The sequence below is a fragment of the Mustela putorius genome, unplaced genomic scaffold, assembly GCF_011764305.1.
Source record: "Mustela putorius furo isolate JIRA1106 unplaced genomic scaffold, ASM1176430v1.1 tig00000145_pilon_pilon_pilon, whole genome shotgun sequence".
In the NCBI taxonomy this organism is placed as follows: domain Eukaryota; kingdom Metazoa; phylum Chordata; class Mammalia; order Carnivora; family Mustelidae; genus Mustela; species Mustela putorius.
In genome coordinates, this window is record NW_025421294.1 from 20,498,990 (window position 1) to 20,520,118 (window position 21,129).

Below are 21,129 nucleotides of genomic sequence, written 5' to 3' on the forward strand. Positions count from 1 at the left end.
ATAACAGCTTCATAGAATACTTCACTTTGCTTTTACACAATTGCCTTTCATTTCTGTTCTTTTTTTAAAAAAGATTTTATTCATTTATTTGACAGAGATCACAAGTAGGAAGGGTGGGGCAGAAACAGGTTCCCCGCTGAGCTGAGAACCCGGGGGGGGGGGGGGGGGGGGGTGTATCCCAGGACCCTGAGAACATGACCTGAGCCAAAGGCAGAGGCTTAACCCACTGAGCCACCCAAGCGCCCCTCTTCCTTTTTTCTTTTTTGAAGGTCATTCTCTAGGGTGCCTGGGTGGCTCAGTTGGTTAAGCATCTGACTCTTGACTTCGGCTCTGGTCTTGTCCTCAGGATTGTGAGTTCTAGCCCTGCCTTGAGCTTCACGCTGGGTTTGGCACCTACTAAAAAAAATAAAAAATAAAAGCAACCTCACCATCCAACATGGGGGCTCAAACTCATGACCCAAAGATCAAGTCCCACGGTCTACCTACTGAGCAAATGCCCTGCATTTCACAGTTCCATTCTATCCTTTCACTAATGCCTAAATGAAAAATGGCACTTAAAGAAGAGAGGCTGAGGTATACAATTAAGATACTGTTCCTGAAACTGTAACTAAATGAAGACTACAAATATTAAGTAATGAACTTTAAGTAGTAATTACTATTGATTATTCTTGAGGGATCATCTGCCCCTTCCTTTTATTTTGATTTATTCATTTTTATAGATGAAAGAGAGCATGCACAGGCAGAGGGAGCAGCAGTCTCCCAGTGGAGTGAGAGCCTGAGGCGGGGCTCCCTCCCAGACCCTGGGATCATGACCTGAGCCAAAGGCAGACTTAACCAACTGAGACACCCAGGCGCCCCATGCCCCTCCCCTTTAAAGTAATAGAATACTAAAAAAGAAGTGTCTTTACTTCACATATTACCTAATATGTCTATTACCTTATACAACTGGAGACGTTTATATAGCTCTCTGCCTGTGTTTTGTGTGGCAAGATTGACTCACCTGTTGAAGACTAGGATCTCCTTTTGTTTCAAGTAAATCCTGAGTTACCAGAAGAGGCTCGCTTTTCCCACAGCTCTCCTGGCTGATGAGCGTGTCCGCATAGTTGGGCTGGGGGAAGATCACGTGACTCTTGAGCGAGTCCGCGGTGAGGGACACCTCATGCGAATACGTCTGCAGGAAAGCCCGCACCCCGTCCACGCCCAAGAAGTGCGAGGCCGGCACGCCCACCAGCCCGTCTCCTGAAGCCTGGAGCACACGCGACGCGTGCCAGCGCCTCAGCCTGAGCGCCAGCAGCACGATGACGAAGGCGAGGAAGACGCAGGAGACGGCCGCCACCGCCACCACCAGATAGAGCGTGAGGTCTGCATCGTCTGGGTCGGCGGGGGTCCCGATGCTGCCCAGGTCCGCCAGGACGTCGGGGATGCTGTCGGCCACGGCCACGGTGAGCGTGACGGTGGCCGACAGAGGGGGCTGCCCGTGATCCTGCACCGCCACCACCAGGCTCTGCTTGAGCGCGTCTCTGTCCAGTAGGGCCCGCGCTGTGCGCACCTCGCCCGTGTGCAGCCCCACCGCGAAGAGCCCTGGCTCGCTGGCCTTGAGCAGGCGGTAGGACAGCCAGGCATTCTGGCCAGAGTCTCTGTCCACTGCCACCACCTTGGTGACCAGGTAGCCGGGCTCCGCGGATCGGGGCGCCAGCTCCACACCTGTGGAACCGTCAGTGGGGAGAGAGGGGTACAGGATTTCAGGGGCATTGTCATTCTGGTCCACAATGAAAATATGCAAGGACACATTGCTGCTGAGTGGAGGGTTCCCACTGTCGCTCGCTCTCACCAATAGTTGCAGGTCTCTAACCTGCTCAAAGTCGAAGGAGCACAGTGCATACAGGACACCAGTATCAGAGTTGATGGAAACAAAGGAAGACAGAGACAGCCCATGGAGTGTGTCTTCAGCCAAGGAGTATGTGACTCTGGCATTCTCAATGCTGTCAGGGTCTTGGGCAGACATGGATAAAATGGAGGCTCCTCGGGGGTTGTTTTCAGGAATGTAGGCAGAGTAGGAAGCATGAGGGAAAGCAGGTGGGTTGTCATTGATGTCTGCCACCTGCAGTGAGATGTGAGTTTCTGTAGAAAGTGGTGGCATTCCATGATCAGTGGCAGTTACCGTGATATTATATTCTGAAACTTCTTCTCTATCCAGTGTTCTGCATGTCAATAGCCGATGATAATTTCCATAGGTCTTTTCAAGTGTGAATGGCAGATTATCCAGAATAGAACATGTGACAAAGCCATTCTCTCCTGAATCACTATCGTGCACATTGAAAAGTGCAATTACTGTACCTGGCGGAGAAGTTTCTTGGACAGAGTTGGCGAGAGATGTAACAGTGACTTCTGGAGCATTGTCATTTACATCCAAAACTGTCACCAGTACCTTACTTCTGGCTCGGAGACCAGGTCTATCATGGGCTTCTACATCTATATCATAGAATCCAGAGTCTTCATAATCTAGATCCCCCAATACTGTTATGTCCCCAGTCAAAGAATTCAACTGGAATAGTTGGGACATTTTATCTCTCACTTTACGGAAAGAATAGGTTACTTCTCCATTGGCTCCTTCATCTGGATCAGTGGCTTTTACAGTGAGTAGCCGGTAGCCCACTGGCACGTTCTCTGGAACCTTCACGTGGTATTCTGGCTGAGTGAATACGGGAGCATTGTCGTTGGTATCCACAAGCGTTACATGAATCTTGACAGTACCAGAGTGAGCCAGGTTACCCCCGTCAAAGGCGGTGAGAAGGAGGTGGTGAACCGCCTCCTCTTCTCTGTCTAGAGCAAGCTCCAGCACCAGCTCAGGGTACTTAATGCCGTCCGCTCCACTTTGCACGTCTAGGGAGAAGTGAACATTGGAGCTGAGCTGGTAACCCTGCAGGGAGTTTACCCCAATATCTGGATCAAAAGCTTCAGGAAGAGGAAATCTTGTCCCAGGACTTTCATTTTCAGCAACTTTTATTTCCCTTTGCTCTGTCCCAAAGTTGGGCGTGTTATCATTAACATCGATGATCTCCACTTCTACTCCAAAAATCTTTACTTTGTCCTCCAGAAGAATCTCCAGGCTTACTACACACTTTGGAGATCTATCACACAGCTCTTCCCGGTCTATCTTACCTGCGGTGACCAAGCTGCCGGTTCGCGGGTTCAGAGCAAAGAGCTGTGTCTTACCTCTGGAGATGATGCGGACTCCGCGCTCTGACAGTTCCAGAGGCTCCAGTCCCAGGTCCTTGGCGATACTGCCCACGTAAGAGCCTTCCTCCAACTCCTCAGGCACTGAGTAGCGGATCTGTTCGGCCTGGATTTTCCACAGGGCCCCCAGAAGAACGCAGATCCCGACCAGCCGGCTGCATTTGGGGCGATAAGGAGGAGCCGCCATTACCGCCCCTCCTCAGAGCAGCTTCCGCTTGGGCGTTTCCTCAGTGGAGACCGGAGAAGCCCCAGGATCTTCAAGGTCCAAGATTTTGTGCTTTCACCGTTGAACGTTGGAGTTCGGGGGTCCAGTCTTTAGCTTTCCTTAAGCCGCAGGGCTAATGCTTTGTGATGCAAAGATCTTTTGGTTTGGATTAAATTCCTGGTTATCTGTTTCCCCTGGTTGGTGAACAGCGACACTCAGAGTCCTAACCTGTTACTACAACCTATTCTTGGTGAAGAAAAGCACTACCTGTTTATACCATTTCTTTCCCATAACCTATTTGTCCCCCCAAAAGTAAAATTCAAGCTCCTGTTGTTGGTTTTTTTTTTGCAATGAAAATCCAGGCACGATCCAAAGCTTACTGTACAATAAATCTTCCAAACCAATTTATTTATTTTCAAATAAAATATGGTGATTTTTCTAAGAATTTTTTCTCTTTTAAAACTTTTTAAGTTTTTCCATTATTTTTGTTCCTAGTCCATTTTCAGTGCAGTGCATTGTGTGAGGGACACATTTATCCTTCCCAGAAGCAAGGATGAACTTGAAGAATGAAAGAATAGGTGAAAAAACAGTGTCAGGTCAGGGAGGTTGGAGGTCTGAGATCTAGGACTCTAGGTCCTTACCTATGCAGAAACAAGTTTCCTCACATGAGTTGACCCTTTAGAATCTGGGACAACTTTTCAATTCTCTTGTAAGAAAATATCTACTTTTCAAGAGCTAGTCTTTCTCCTGTGCAAATGAACTTAGCAAATATGATAATGATTTGGGGAAGCTAATTTGTTCAATAATTTTGTATACAAAAGATTTTAGGTCACAGGCTATGTTTGTGATTATTATGTTCACAATGTATTCTCAAACTTTAGAACAGCATCTTTCATAGAGTAGATACTCAAACAGTTTTTCAGTGTTTAATGAGTGCATTACTAATATAACTGCAAAGCCCTAAATCAATGGGTAAGTAACTCTGATATTAAAAATAAATAATAAAGAAGACAGAAGAGTTAAACTGAAGCTTTGTCTGTAAAAAGGAGACAATATTCAGTATCTTTTCATATAAGGACAATCCTGAATTTATTATTTTATTATCATTTATTAGTTTACTTTAGGTGTGATTTTAGAAAGAACAACTAAAAGGAAAATTTTTAGTAGTTGTATATATATTATTACTGCATGTTTAAGATTTCTTACACATGAGTACTTTCAGTCCTTAACTAATCTTAGAAAATTTAATATAAAGCAGAAAGTAGCCAGTTCTTTAGATTACTCCTCACATAATAATTAGCTTCTAGAAGTTGCTTATAAATTTTAATCAGACAAGAAAGCCCAGTATTTATTCAGAATTGTAAAATCATCAGACTTTGGAGAGCAGAGGAAAAGGTAATTTTCACAATCCTCAAAGGAGTCACAAATTGCTGGGGACTGGGAGGTAAATGAGATGTTGTGAAAAAATTTGATTTGCTTCTCAGAAACCTATACTTTAAAAAAAGAAACATGGAAGAGGCTTTATATACAAAAAGTTTCAATACATTCCTTATTATTACAGTCAAAAAGTAGAAAGAGTATAAAAATTATTTCAGAATGGTTACGATTATTTGTTCAAAGATTTTATTTTTTGTAAATATTGTATTTATTTGACAGAGAGAGAGAGAGAGAGAGAGCACAAATAGATGGAGCAGTAGACAGGAGAGGGAGAAGCAGGTGCCCACCACCCAGCAGAGAGCTGGACACCATGCTCAATCCCAGGATTCTGGGATCATGACCTGAACAGAAGGCAGACGCTAAACCAACTGAGTCACCCAGGTGTCCCCAGAGATCTTATTTTTAAGCAATCTTCATACCCAACATGGGGTTCGAACCCACAACCTGGAGATCAAGACTCACATGCTCTACTGACTGAGCCAGCCAGATGCCCAGAAGGTTATTTTTGAATGAGATAATAGAATGCGAATAAAACTGACCCAAAGTTAGTGATCCAAATCAGTCTTTGCTACATGTGGTAAGCAAAGAAATGCTGAGACTTAATTCCTAAAGTCTTAATTAAAAATACATATTGCAGCAAAAAGATGAAAAAAACTATTATTTGATGAAGATGAACATTAACTTAAGCAGAAAGAACTGTCAGTAAATTCATAGAGAATAAAGCTTGAAGTGCTCCCTTTGGTAGCACCTATACTAAGAATAAAGCTTGATAAAAAATAGTATCACACATCAGCTAACACAGGCAGTGTTATTACTAAAGGTAGTGGCATCCAAGAACAAGCTCTCTTTAGCAATATATTCTGAACATACAAAATCGTCAACAGTACAAATTGAGAAGTTCTAATCAGCTAACTACCAAGACTACTGAGCAATCAAGACACCAATCTCCACCCATCCAATACACCTCTCCTATTACTAACATCACTAGGAAAATGAACAATAAAAATAATTATGCACGACTGAGAATAAACGCAGGTTTGCAGAAACTCACGTGAGGCGCAAAAGACGAGTCAGAAACGATTTGGGGGTCTTCACTGCTGACACATACATCCATAGAAGTATCGTCACAAAGGAGATCCCGAGAAGGAACCATGTCTGGTTTCAGGTTGGAAAAAGTAAACTCTGTCTTAGCTAATCGTGAGGCCACGCACAGATTGTAGGAATAAGGCAAAGTCCCTTCACTGTAACTGGGGAGAACTCCAGGTCCGGACTTGGAACTGAGATCCTGCGGAAAGCAGCTCCAGACAGCCCGGCTGGAGGAGCGGCGTAGGCGCAGAGCAACCGCCAGAATCACCGCGAGGAGGAACAGCACCGAGATCAAGGCCAAAGCCACCACCAGGTAAAACTGCAACTCAGCCTGGGGGTCAGAGGGCTCCGGGCGGTCGCTGACATCCGGCAGCACCTCCTGCAAGCTGTCGGCGAAAACCAGGAGCAGCGTGGCCGTGGCCGAGAGCGGCGGCTGTCCCCCATCCCGCACAGCGACCAGCAGGCGCTGGCGGGCCGCGTCCCGGTCGCCCAAAGCACGCGCCGTGCGCACCTCGCCCGTGCGCAGCCCCAGGCTGAAGAGTCCCGGCTCGCTGGCCTGCAGCACGTGGTACGACAGCCAGGCATTGTGTCCCGAGTCGGCGTCCACCGCCACCACCTTGGTGACCAGGTAGCCGGGCTGCGCGGCGCGCGGCACCGTGTCGAACAGCGCCGAGCCGTCGGGTCCCAGCGCCGGGTACAGCACCCGCGGCGCGTTGTCGTTGCGGTCGCCCACCAACACGCGCAGGCTCACGTTGGCGCTGAGTGCGGGCGAGCCCTGGTCGCGCGCCTGCAGGGTCAGCTCGAAGGCGCGCAGCTGCTCGTGGTCGAAGGCGCGCTGCGCGAACACCACCCCGCTCTGCGCGCTCACGGACACGTAGGACGCCAGCGCCCGTGGCTCCAGGTCGCTGGCGATGATGGAGTAGGAGACGCGACCGTTGGGCCCCAGGTCAGGGTCGGAGGCGCTGACGTGTGCAATCGAGGCGCCAGGAGGATTGTTCTCTGCCACGTGGACCAAGTAGGAGGCCTGGTGGAAAACTGGCGCGTTGTCGTTGATATCGCTGATATGTAGGGTGACGCTTGTACTGGAGAATAGGGAGGGTTTGCCCTTGTCAGTGGCGGCGATAGTGACATTGTACTCAGCCATCTGCTCCCTATCTAGGGCACTGTCAATCACCAGCTTGTAATAATTCTTGGAGGTGGATTCTAATTTGAAAGGAACATCTTCCTGAATATAGCAGTTCACCAGACCGTTTTGCCCAGAGTCACGGTCTCTCACTTTAAAGAGGGCTACTACAGTTCCAAGGTCTGAGTCCTCAGGAATCTGGTTAGAATAGGACATCAGTGTGACTTCTGGGGCATTGTCATTCTCATCAACAATTTCAATCTGAACATTACAGTGAGCTGTGTGCACCCCTCCATCCTTGGCTTCTACAACCAACATGTATCTACTTGTCTTTTCAAAGTCCAATGTACCATTGGTTGTAATGTCACCAGTATTTGGATTGAGATTGAAGAGGAGGCTGGTACTTGTTGGGGCACTGAGAAAGGCATAGGTGATCTTTGCATTATCACCCTCGTCCTGGTCGGCAGCCATCACTTGGAGCACAGAGGTCCCCGCGGGCACATTTTCTTGGAGGCTAACTCTGTATGTGTCCTGGCTGAACACTGGAGCATTATCATTGGCATCAGTGACCTGAATCCGGATCTGGGTGGTGCCGCTTAGTGGAGGGTCTCCACCGTCCATGGCGGTCAGGATTAACTGGTGGGAGCTCTGCTGTTCTCTGTCCAGAGGTTTTTCCAGAAGTAATTCTGGGTATTTACTTCCATCAGGACTTTCCTTCGTTGTCACAGAGAAGTGTTCATTGGAGTTGATAGTGTATATCTGTAGTGAGTTACTTTCTACATCTGCATCTTGTGCAGAATCCAGAGGGAATTTTACACCTGGTAAGACTGACTCACAGATTTCCAAGTCAATGCCTTTTGCAGTGAAACGTGGTGCATTGTCGTTAATATCTTGGATTGCAACAATCACGTGGAAAACATTCATTGGATTTTCAGCAACCGTTTCAAATTCTAGTGCACACTCGAATTTCCTTCCGCAGATTTCCTCTCTATCTATTCTACCGTTCACTAACAAATCCCCACTCTCTGCATTCACACTGAATAAATTCTCTGCACTAACCCGCAGTTTTCGAGCTGGCAGTTCCTGGACATTGAGCTTCAGGTCCTTGGCAAGATTCCCCACCCGCAAGCCCTTGGCCAGCTCCTCCGGAATAACGTACTGGATCTGCTGGGAGATAGCCCCCCACAACAAAGACAGCAGGAAGAGAAACAGTACCTGAATTTTCATTGGTTCAGCTTTTCTGGAGCTTCTTTGCATTTTTTGAACTCCCTGGGAAGCTTCTTTTCAGAATGTCTCTGGGATGTTTAAAAAAAAAAAGCAGTGACAGTACCTGGACTTTTGTAATTTGAGGGTAGGACTTCAGTTGGTGGGTGTACAGGCGCTGCCTCCGCGTTCTGTGTGCGCAGGACAAAGCCAGAAAACACTGCCTAACTCTCCCGCAGAATTGAGAACCTTTCTTCCCTTTGGTCAACAGCGGCGCCTGGAGGTTGTCTGGAAGAACTGCATATTGTCCAGCCATTTACCCTCAACGTGTAAGCTCTTGAATCTATATGTACCTTGTCTATTTGTTGGAAAAACCAAGTATTCATATTTTCCCTCTAAATTTGGTATGTTCTAGTTTTCATCACTTCATAAGCAATACTATAATTTTACATTCTTTTTTTCATTAAAAAATTTCACAAGGCTTACACTCATTTTTTTCGGTTTTGGGGGCAAAAATATCTTCACTTATTTATTTCACTGTATTTACAAGCACTGGCACGAGTAGTATAGATTTAACCAAATAAGTTACTGACTTTTTATCCACATTTTAGTGAACTATGATCCTTACGTTTTTGTAAAATCCATAATCTGTTTTATATAGTGTTTTAACTCTCTCCATACTTTACCATTCAGTAATACTTTCCAAAGATACAGACTTCGCAAAAAAGAGTGAGTCAAGCCCTAGACTTATTTTAATGTACTCCTCATTTTTTTTTTAAAGCATAGGCAATCTTCACATTAAGTACAGCACAGCCTGATATTTTAAGTGACCAATTTAGTACACATGCTTTTATACAGCACAATCTTGTGAATGCCATATTTATTTTTATAAAATCAATGATTTTTACTATATGAATGTAAATGCAATACTCCATGGTAAATCAGCTCCAGCTGATTTATACTATTAATAAGTATAATGAATTTACCCTGATCACTGGTAAATCCTGGAGAGGTGTTGAGAGTCCTTGGACACTCCATTTTGAAACTTACCCTGTAATCCTTGAACTCACCTTGGGTGACTAATACAAATACCTTTATTTCAAATGCACTACCAAATTAGATACCAATATAGTGATTTATTCTACTGTTTTGCAGTGTTAATACACACTCACATTACACTCCAGTCAGAACAGACTATTATCTATTTTTCTAGGACATTATTTTCATTGCTTTCCCTACTTCGTGACTTTATATTTTCTGTTTCTTTTGCTGTTCCCTTTTCTACTATAATGAATTCTTCCCCCTCCTTAAGAAAATCCTTTTTAGTGAAATGGAATGTCTGAGACCTTTCATTACCTACAAAAATAGATGAAAATTGTACTCTCTGTACACTTTCACAACATTTATGTAGGCTTTGTTTTATACAAGATTCTTAGAAAATTCACTTTGAGCATCTAAAGTTCCCTTGGCATTACCTATTTAGTAATTTTTCTCATTATGAGGAAAGTCATACTAATATCACTTTATCACACTATAAATATTTTCCCTTAAAAAAGACATTTTGAAGATCACGTGCCTTTTTTTTTCCTGAGATGTATTTGTATGTTTGAGTGAAAATACACTTTAACCTGTTCTCAGTTATTTTGTTCAGGCCCTGAATCTCACACTCTTGAATACTAATATATTGAGGGAGAGAGATGTTCCTTTATTTGAAATCTAAAGAAATATATTTTGGTCTCATTTTGGATGACTCTCTGAGGTGATTTCATGGGTGAAAGTAATTTCATAAATTTCTGACTCAAGAAAGTTGTAGGACTCTATTCTATTGTTGGAGTAGCTGGTCTGGAAATGTCCTGCTGAGATGAGACATATATCCTTGCATTTTTAAAGATCCTTCTCAAGGACAAGAAATGTCCCTCCAAGACTCATAATGGTTTAGGCAACTGACCTCCCCACCTTCAGACAAAAGGCTGAAATCAATATGAATGCACACATACACCCACACATACTTTAGGTATACACAGTAAGGAATACGGGCCAGGTAAAACCACTTGATCAAGCTGTACATTTTTTTTTACTCAACAGTTTCTATGTCATTGAGATGAAAAGAGTGTGGCCTGGTGTGGAAAGAGCAAGCATCATTTTACAGGCACCTAAGATACCTAGTACTTATATTTTTGTTTGTATCAGTCAGGATAAGCTAAGTAGGTTGGAGTAACAGACTTCAAATCACAGGAAGTTAAAATGAAAAAAAGTCTATTTATCACACGTATACACACCAATGTATGACAACCACAGAGATCTTCTCTTGGTATAGTTACTCAAGCACTCAAATCCAAGAAACAGTCACAATTTCAAAAAATAGCACAGAGATCTAGAAATTCTTACAATGCCAACAAGAGCTTCCTCCAGACAGAGGCACATATTACTTCCATTTACAGTATATTGGCCAGAATTCGATACTTAGGCTCACTCAGTCATAACCAGGTCAGGAAGATCAGATACTTGGGCAACATAAGGACTATCACATTGTTTTATTTTCAAATAAATGTGCATTAAATCTATATATTAGCTACACGGTCAAAATTGTTCTTCATAGTGTTCCAAGAAAGAAATAAACTTACCTGAAGTAGGTTGGGGTCTCCTTTCATTTCTAGTAAATCTTGAGATACCAGGAAGGACTCGCTTTTCCCACAGCTCTCCTGGCTGATGAGTGTGTCCGCATAGTTGGGCTGGGGGAAGATCACGTGACTCTTGCGCGAGTCCGCGGTGAGGGACACCTCGTGCGAATAGGTCTGCAGGAAAGCCCGCACCCCGTCCACGCCCACGAAGTGCGAGGCCGGCACGCCCACCAGCCCGCCTCCTGAAGCCTGGAGCACACGCGACGCGTGCCAGCGCCTCAGCCTGAGCGCCAGCAGCACGATGACGAAGGCGAGGAAGACGCAGGAGACGGCCGCCACCGCCACCACCAGATAGAGCGTGAGGTCCGCATCGTCTGGGTCGGCGGGGGTCCCGATGCTGCCCAGGTCCGCCAGGACGTCGGGGATGCTGTCGGCCACGGCCACGGTGAGCGTGACGGTGGCCGACAGAGGGGGCTGCCCGTGATCCTGCACCGCCACCACCAGGCTCTGCTTGAGCGCGTCTCTGTCCAGTAGGGCCCGCGCTGTGCGCACCTCGCCCGTGTGCAGCCCCACCGCGAAGAGCCCTGGCTCGCTGGCCTTGAGCAGGCGGTAGGACAGCCAGGCATTCTGGCCAGAGTCTCTGTCCACTGCCACCACCTTGGTGACCAGGTAGCCAGGCTCCGCGGATCGGGGCGCCAGCTCCACGCCTGTGGAACCGTCAGTGGGGAGAGCGGGGTACAGGATTTCGGGGACATTGTCGTTCTGGTCCAGCACAAATATGCTAAGTGTCACATTGCTGCTGAGTGGAGGGTCCCCACTGTCGCTGGCTGTCACCAATAGCTGTAGGTCTCTAACCTGCTCATAGTCAAAGGAACGGAGCGCATACACGACACCAGTGTCAGAATTGATGGAGACATAGGTGGAGAGAGGTGCTCCCTGGATAGTATCCTCAGTCAGTGCGTAAATGATGTGGGCATTGTGGATGCTGTCGGGATCCTGGGCGATCACACAGAAGATGGAAGCTCCTCTGGGGTTGTTTTCAGGAATGTAGGCAGAGTAGGAGGACTGACTGAAGGCAGGTGGGTTGTCATTGATGTCTTCAACATGCAGAGTGATATGAGTGCTCGTGGACAGTGGGGGAGTTCCCCCATCTGTGGCTCTGAGAGTGATGTTATATTCAGACACCTGTTCACGGTCTAGAGATCTGGCTGTCACTAAGCGGTAATATTGGTCTATTGATTTTTCTAAATTAAATGGAATATTTCCCAGGACAGAAACTGTGACTTGCCCATTTTGCCCAGAATCCTGATCGTGCACATTGATCAGGGCAATTTCTCTTCCAGCAGGAGCCTCTTCTGGGACTGACCCAGTAAGAGAAGTGATTGCAATTTCTGGGGCATTGTCATTCACATCCAGGACTGTGACTAAAATCTTAGCTCTTGAAAGGAGACCAGGTCCATCTTGTGCTTCAATTTTAATTTCATAGAATGTAGCATCCTCATAATCTAGACTTTTTAAAATTGATATATCTCCAGTCACTGAATTGAGATCAAACATCTGAGCAACTTTCCCAGGCATTTTATCTAGAATATAGGACACTTGAGCATTGAATCCTTCATCAGGGTCAGTGGCATTCACTGTGAGCAGTGTGGTACCCAATGGCAAGTTCTCTGGAATACTTACTTGATATTCAGATTGAGTAAATACTGGTGGGTTGTCATTTGCATCCAGAACTACCACTTGGATGTACAAGTTGCCAGAGCGGACAGGGTTTCCACCATCAGAAGCAATGAGGACAAGCTGGTGAACTTTCTTTTGCTCACGGTCCAGAGCCCTTTCTAGTACCAGCTCTGGGTACTTGGCCCCATCAGAGACATGCTTCATAGCCAGCGAGAAGTAGTCATTGGGGCTGAGGTGGTAGTTCTGAAGGGAGTTCATGCCCACATCTGGGTCAAATGCAGTCTTAAGTGGAAATCGAGTTCCAGAAACTGTTAGTTCACCAATTTTTATTTCCAATTCCTCTGTTAGAAAATCAGGAGCATTATCATTAATGTCTTTAATTTCTATTTCTACTTCAAAAATTTTCAATTTGTCTTCAACCAGGATGTTAAATTTCACCAGACACAACGTGCTCTGAGCGCAGAGCTCCTCCCGGTCTATCCTACCTGCTGTGACCAAGGTGCCGCTTCGCAGGTTCAGAGCAAAGAGCTGCGTCCTACCTCTGGAGACGATGCGGACTCCACGCTCCGCCAGCTCCCAGGGCTCGAGTCCCAGGTTCTCGGAGATGTTGCCCACAAAGGAGCCTTTGTCCAGCTCCTCCTGCACTGAGTAGTGGATCTGCCCGGATCCAGTCTTGCACAGCGTCCCCAGAAGCACGCTCAGCAGGGTCAGTCCTTTGCAGTGTTTGTATGTCAGGTATTTGATCATTTTCTCTTTGGTGAATTATTTTCTGTGAAATAGGTTCCAATTGCCCACGATGGACTCAAATATCATTTTTTTCTCAAAGAACTAAGCTTTTTATGGTCCTAATTTAGGAGTCACAGAGCTGGTTGACTGACAAAGTGAGCTTTGTAGCAGCCTCCGATCTTCCGCAGTCTGATTGACTCGTTCTTTGCTTTTTATGAACAAGGAAATGGTGGACTAGCTCTCCAGCTCCGTTTTCCTCCTTGAGTGGTCAACAGCGACACTCAGAGGCCTATTGGTTTACTGCACCCTCTCAGACAAACCCAAGTAAGTCATTTTTAAGTTTCCCCAACACCTGCAATCCTCTTTATCAGAGGTAATGGGATTGTTTTCTATTTCACACACTCGAATTGCTATAAATTAAAGTATGTAACTTCAAGTTCCTTGGGAAGCCATGCTCTAACCTTAACACCACAAATATTGCTTCAAACATGCTGGAGTTACTGTTTTGAAATGTTCAAAGTTTAAAAACAAGAAAAAATAAGCCATATTTATAATTATAATTATTGAAGTTTGTCCTTGATAGCATGACACCTAAGATTCAATATTTGTAATTTAACACATTCATTAAACAAACATAAAATTGGATGTTAGACGATATGTGGGGATTTAAGGTAAATGATATGAACATAACCACTTCCCTCCCCTGAAAAGCTATGAAGATAAAATCAAACAAGGAATTCCAGTGCATTGAGAAAACTAACAAAATGGAAGAAGCCAAAGGTGATGGGAGGGCCTCAAACCTGGCCTTGGAGATTAGCAAAGACTCTCTCAAGAAACATGACAGGAGGGGTGCCCAGGTGGCTCAGTCAGATAAGTGACTGCCTACAGATCAGGTCATGATCCTTGGGTCCTGAGATCAAGCCCCACATCAGGCTCCCTGTTCAGTGGAGAGTCTGCTTCTCCCTCTCCCTCTGCCTGCTGCTCTTGTGCTAACTCTCTGCCAAAAACAAACAAACAAAACAAAACACACACACAAAAATAACAGGAATGGATCAGGAAAAAGGCCTGGATGTGAGAGAGAACAGTATGGCAATGTCTAGCTGTGAGAGAGAAATCAAAGAACTTCAGGGTACCGGAAGTAATTCACTTTGTCTAAATCTAGAGTGAGGGTGTTTTTCAAAGACCCAAACTAAAACTAGTAGAAGTAAACTTTTGTATTATGTTCCAGACATGCTCTCTCCGTATTTGTTTACCTCTCCAAGCACAGAAATAGAAATACATTTGTCATTTCAAGCATGTACTATTATAAATTTATCCATAAGGCATTTATTCTTGTGAAGAGATAACATAAACACTATAAGGAACTGTCTTTAATTTTTCTTAGTTTATACTTTATTACCTAGAAGTAAAGGTGTTATAATGTATTATTCCACAATAAGTTTCAGTTTTATCTCCTAGAGAATTACATAATAGTAATAAAACACAAGAGGCACATTGGCTTAGATCAGCTCTCCTCAAATGCCTTTAAGTATAATTAAAAATCACAGTACCTTGAAAGATGATAATACCATTAAACACAAGATTCAGTTAGTACATGATTACTTCCAAATCAAAATTTAAAAGATCTTAGTTTCAGAGAATATTACTGTGGTCATTGTTCTTCATTATTAAAAGCAAAACATACTAAACGCTGACATGGAAAGAGGAATGAGTAAGAAAGACAGTGGTTGTGAGGGAAACTAAGGTTAGGTGAGGAACTGGAAATATTTTTAACAGTGCTGTGAGTCGGAATCTTTGACAGGAGAAATGTATAAGAAGGATTTTTTAGGGGCAATTATTTTATCTGGCCTTTGAATCCCTTGAGGATACATATTATTTTTAATGATAGAAAGTAAATATGGTTTCCAGATATGAGAAAATAAAAACATCAAAGAGAAACACATTTACTCTTAAACTACCCATTTATTATAGAGCAAACAATAATTACATCATTTTGTTAAGCAACAACTACTTTATTTTTTAAAAGATTTTATTTATTTATTTATTTGTTTGAGAGGGAATACAAGCAGAGGGAGTAGGCGAGGGAAATACAGGTGCCCTACAGAGCATGGAACCCTAATGTGGGGCTCAATCCCAGGATTCCGGGACCACGATCTGAGCCAAAGGTAGACGCTTAACTACTGAGCCACCCAGGCACCCCCACCACTACTTTAGAAAATAGTAGGATTTTTAACTAAGCTGAGATACCATGACATACCTTCCTAAAATACAGTGAAGCATATATTTCTAAATTTCCATTTTTAAAAAAGGGAAGGTCATACAAATCAAATAAAATGAAGAACCTCACTGCCAAACTGAAGGAAAATTATTAAAATTGAGTGAGAAGAAACTACAGCATTCCATTACTCATAGATCAAAATATAAAACAAAAAAATATAAAACAAAAACCATGACTTTTAATGCACTTGCGTAAACATAAAATTCAACTTTCATTTTTTAAAATTATCTTTTTATTTTATTTTTTTTAAAAGTAAACTCTACCGCCAACATAGGGCTCAAACTAATGACCACCAGATCAAGACACATGGTTCACCAACTGAGCCAGCCAGGGGCCCCTCAACCTCCATATTTTTAAGAGAGAAAGAATTATTGACCCAGGTAGATGAGATGATTTGTCCAGGGATGGGAAAGAAAGTATGAAAAGCCAGATATACCAGTTCTTAATGGAATGCTCTTTGATAACCTAAATATAATATTCACCTGATACTAACTCCTGACTTATATTCATGATAAATGATTCTAGCCCCCCTTCCCCTTAGTGAACACTTAGAGCTACTAAGATATAATTCGCCAAGATTAATTTCATAAGAACTGATATATTCACAAGGAAATATGAAAAATAGAAAAGATGGGGGTAAACAAAGGAGGCAGCTAAGTAAATAAATACATGTTTATTTTAGCAATAGCTTGTAAGTATATTGTGAAGGGAATTTACCTGGGGAACTGTTTCTTCTCCTTCATCTTCAAGTAAAGCCTGAGGTGCTGATAGAAAATCCTTTTTCTCACAGCTCTCCTGGCTGATGAGTGTGTCCGCATAGTTGGGCTGGGGGAAGATCACGTGACTCTTGCGCGAGTCCGCGGTGAGGGACACCTCGTGCGAATAGGTCTGCAGGAAAGCCCGCACCCCGTCCACGCCCACGAAGTGCGAGGCCGGCACGCCCACCAGCCCGTCTCCTGAAGCCTGGAGCACACGCGACGCGTGCCAGCGCCTCAGCCTGAGCGCCAGCAGCACGATGACGAAGGCGAGGAAGACGCAGGAGACGGCCGCCACCGCCACCACCAGATAGAGCGTGAGGTCCGCATCGTCTGGGTCGGCGGGGGTCCCGATGCTGCCCAGGTCCGCCAGGACGTCGGGGATGCTGTCGGCCACGGCCACGGTGAGCGTGACGGTGGCCGACAGAGGGGGCTGCCCGTGATCCTGCACCGCCACCACCAGGCTCTGCTTGAGCGCGTCTCTGTCCAGCAGGGCCCGCGCTGTGCGCACCTCGCCCGTGTGCAGCCCCACCGCGAAGAGCCCTGGCTCGCTGGCCTTGAGCAGGCGGTAGGACAGCCAGGCGTTCTGGCCAGAGTCTCTGTCCACTGCCACCACCTTGGTGACCAGGTAGCCGGGCTCTGCGGATTGGGGCGCCAGCTCCACGCCTGTGGAACCGTCAGTGGGGAGAGCAGGGTACAGGATTTCGGGGACATTGTCGTTCTGGTCCAGCACAAATATGCTAAGTGTCACATTGCTGCTGAGTGGAGGGTCCCCACTGTCGCTGGCTGTCACCAATAGCTGTAGGTCTCTAACCTGCTCGTAGTCAAAGGAGCGCAACGCATACACGATGCCGGTGTCAGAGTTGATGGAGATGTAAGAGGAGAGGGGTGTACCCTGAAGAGTGTCTTCGGTCAAAGAATAAGTTACATGGGCATTGTCATCACTGTCAGGGTCATGGGCCGACACAGAAATGATAGAGGCACCTCTGGGATTGTTTTCAGGAATATAGGCAGAGTAGGACACGTGAGGGAAGGTGGGTGGGTTGTCATTGATGTCTGCCACCTGCAGCAAAATGTAAGCATCCGAGGACAGAGATGGTTTCCCTCCATCTTTAGCAGTCACAGTGATGTTGTAAAAGGAAAACTGTTCCCTGTCAAGGGCTCTGGTTGTAACCAGTCGGTGGTAATTGTCCACTGATCTTTCTAACTTGAAAGGAAGGTTCTCAGGAAGTGAACATGTGATAAATGCATTCATCCCAGAGTCTCTGTCATGTACATTGAAAAGTGCAATTATGGTTCCTGGGGGAGAGTCTTCAGGAATTGAGCTAGTAACAGATGTCATGTAAAATTCTGGGGCATTGTCATTCACATCCAGAACTGTCACAATAACCTTTGTCCTGGTCAGAAGGCCCGGACCATCCTGAGCTTCAATATCAATTTCATGGACTTTGGCATCCTCAAAATCTAGACTCTTTGTGATTGTTATCTCTCCAGACGTTGACTCAAGCTCAAATACCTGTGAGGTTTCTCCTGGATTTTTCTCTTGATAATATGCCACTTGAGCATTGTATCCCTCATCTGTGTCAGTGGCGGTCACTGTGAGTATCCGAGTGCCCACGGGAATATTCTCAGGAACACTTACACGGTACTCGGGCTGTGTAAATACAGGCGCATTGTCATTCACATCTAGGACGGTCACGCGGATGCGGGAGGTGCCTGATCGGACTGGGCTGCCTCCATCCAAAGCCACAAGGACGAGGTGGTGAACGGCCTTCTCCTCTCGGTCCAGGGCAAGTTCCAGCACCAACTCAGGGTGCTTGTTCCCATCCACTCCGCTTCGCACATCCAGGGAGAAGTGGTCATTTGGGTTCAGTTCGTACTTCTGAAGTGTGTTTTCTCCTACGTCTGCATCATGCGCACTCTTTAGGGGAATTCGGAATCCCGGGGCAGTCGTTTCACTTATTTTTAGCTCTAGTTCCTCTACTCCAAAGCGAGGGGCATTATCATTAATATCTGTTACTTCCACTTCTACTGAATAAATGTTTAATTTGTCTTCCAGGAGTATGTTAAAATTCACCAGGCACTGCACACTCTGAGCACAGAGCTCCTCTCGGTCTATCCTATCCTTGGTGACCAAACTGCCACTTCGCGGGTTCAGAGCAAAAAGCTGTGTCCTACCTCTGGAGACGATGCGGACTCCACGCTCTGCCAGTGCCAGGGGCTCCAGCCCCAAGTCCTTGGCGATGTCACCCACAAAGGAGCCTTTGTCGGTCTCTTCTGGCACAGAATAGTGCATCTGCCTAGCTCCGACTTCCCACAAGACAGCCAAAAGAAAGCAGAGCAGGGTAAGCCTTCCACATTGTGGCAATTTTTGCAGAGCCGCCATTTCTTCTGCTGCAATCTTTTCTCCCACGAAACTTCCAGCACCCAGTGTGAGATTCTGAAAGTCTTTATTCCTCAGGGTCTGAGGGAACCAGGATCACAGGACCCAGGTCACTGTAGAGAGAACTTTCAGCTGCTGGACTGATTTTTCTCCCCCGTGCGGAAGCTTGGGGGCCAAGCGCCCAGCCCTTTTTGTTGTGGGAGCAGTAAAGTTGGACTGGGTGTCTTGCAGGCTTTTACTTCTAAGGTGGTCAACAGCGACGCTCAGAGGCCTAAGTAATTTCTGCACCCTCTAAGGCAAACCCAAAGTTACTTCTTGCTTGCTAGCTTTGTGACTTTCAAGTTGCTTTGAAGAATCTTAGTTTTAAGATACCTTAGAAGTAGCTCTTTCAAGTCAGGAGTCTTTTTCTCAGAATTAATAAGAATGTGTAAACAAATGTGACCTTGATAGTAGTTGCTAGGGAAGTGTTACTACTGAACACTCAAGGCATCCATCAAGGCTGCTTCTGCCCTTGCTCCAAACATCTCCAACTTCTTATTTTATATTCAAAGACTGTAAGATCAACTTTAGAACATTAGCTACATTATCTTCTAAGGTCATATATTTTGGATTTCTGTGCTTGATGCCTTAGAATTAAACTTCAACATCTGTATTTTAAAAAGTGAATTATCCAACACTTAATTGGGTGACTATTGTATACCCGGCAATTTGCCTGTTTGTTCCCCATTTGTTCATAAGAAATGATGAACCTGATTAACACGGTCCTTGCTCTCAGGAAGCTTACAGTATAGGGGAGGACACAGAAAACTCAATGGAATATTTTAATAGAATATGTTAACTGCTACAAAGGTGGGAAACACTGAGCAATGGAAAGGGGTACATAAGAAGGGTATCTAACCTAGATCTCGGGGTCAAAAATTTCCCAAGACATTACTGAAGATGTCATAAACGGTAGGAGCAAGGTAGGAATGGGTGAAGAGGCTGGAATAGTGTTCTAGACCCTCAGTACAAATGTTTGGAGGTGGAAGGTCGCAAGGAAATGTTAAGGAAAGCGAAGGGGATTTTTCTATGTTCTTCTTATTTTTTTAAAGATTTTTTTAAGAGAGAGCACAAATAAGGGGGAAAGTCAGAGGGAGAAGGCAATTAGACTCCCCACTGAGTGGAAAGCCTGACCTGGGGACCCTAGGACACTGAGGACACAACCTGAGCCGAAGGCAGACGCTTAACTCACTGAGCCACCCAGGGGCCCCTGTTCTTTTTCAAGATTGTTTTGGCTATTTGAGGTTCCTTGCTACTTCGTATAAATTTTAGATTTTTTTTTCTATTTCTGCAAAAAAAAAAATCACTGGGATTTTGATAGGGATTGCACTGAATCTGTAGATTGCTTTGGGTAGTCCTCTAAGTTTTTGTAAGTACGCTATCAGGTTAAAGATGTTTCCTTCAATTCCTATTTTGCTAAACAATTTTAATCATGTGTTGAATATTCTCAAGAGCTTTATAATGCCTCTATTTAAATGAATATGTGGTTTTTTATCTTTAATTTCTTAATATGGAGTTTTGCATTATTAGATTTTCTTATATTAGAATATCCTTGCATCCTTAAAATAAACTCTATTTAGTCATAATTATAATATTATTTTTTAGTATGTGGTAGATTGGGTTGGATACTGTCTTAATTAAAATTTTGAATCAACTTCTTAAATGAGATTGCCCACTTCTGATCTCACTTCAGTCTGTTTATCTTTTGGTTTCTTCCTTGTTGAACTTTTTTCATTTTTATTTTTATCCATTCCTCTGAGAATGGAAAAAATGGAAACCAGTGATATTGACTCACCTTGTTTTCTAGTAGGGCCTCTACTTTTTTAGATTTTTAAAATCTTTTCATCAACATTGTTTTGATGTTTCGGTCATTGAATAACTGCTCAACATCCCTTACTGCAGTTCTCTAAAGAATTACTGTTTTGAGGTGCTTTGGTGGCTCAGTTGGTTAAGCGACTGCCTTCAGCTCAGGTCATGATCCTAGAGTCCTTGGATGGAGTCCCGAATCAGGCTCCCTGCTCAACAGGGACTCTGCTTCTCCCTCTGACACTCTCCTCTCTCACACTCTCTCTCTCAGATAAATAAATTTTAAACAATCTTTAAAAAAAGGAATTATCTGTTCTTTGTCTTTGGCAATAGCTGTTTTTACTCTGATATTATTTCCCACTCATGCTTCTTGCTTTGAATCAAATTGTTTTATTTTCCCCCAGTCTCTCCTGCTTTCCTTTCTCCTTTTCCAAGTCTTTGTTGTTAATCAGAATTTGGGGTTTTCTTTTAGAATCCTTAAAAACAATTTTTTTAATAGGCCATCTGCCTACTCTATATTAGTCCTAGCACTGGACTTCACAGAATTTTA

General features: G+C 44.6%; 2 protein-coding genes across 2 annotated transcripts in view; both read right to left on the reverse strand.

The window, feature by feature from the left end:
- Window positions 1-19,941, reverse strand: part of LOC101674285 (protocadherin gamma-A3) — a 174,620-nt gene extending 154,679 nt beyond the window's left edge. The window contains 2 exon segments of the mRNA XM_045075654.1: window positions 10,916-13,393; window positions 16,278-19,941. Coding sequence (XP_044931589.1) covers window positions 10,916-13,393; window positions 16,278-18,737 — 4,938 coding nt within the window. The 5' untranslated portion in view covers window positions 18,738-19,941.
- On the reverse strand, window positions 5,273-11,013 carry LOC101674563 (protocadherin gamma-B1). Its single transcript, XM_045075372.1, has 2 exons — window positions 10,916-11,013; window positions 5,273-8,383 (listed from the first exon to the last, which is right to left on the reverse strand). The coding sequence occupies exon 2, from the start codon at window positions 8,343-8,345 to the stop codon at window positions 5,889-5,891; it is 2,457 nt and encodes an 818-aa protein (XP_044931307.1). The 5' UTR covers window positions 8,346-8,383; window positions 10,916-11,013; the 3' UTR covers window positions 5,273-5,888.
- Window positions 19,942-21,129: the final 1,188 nt, after the last annotated feature.

Coding starts and splice junctions, on each gene's coding strand:
- LOC101674563 (XM_045075372.1), bottom strand. CDS start 8,345: ATGCAAAGAAGCTCCAGAAAAGCTGAACCAATGAAAATTCAGGTACTG.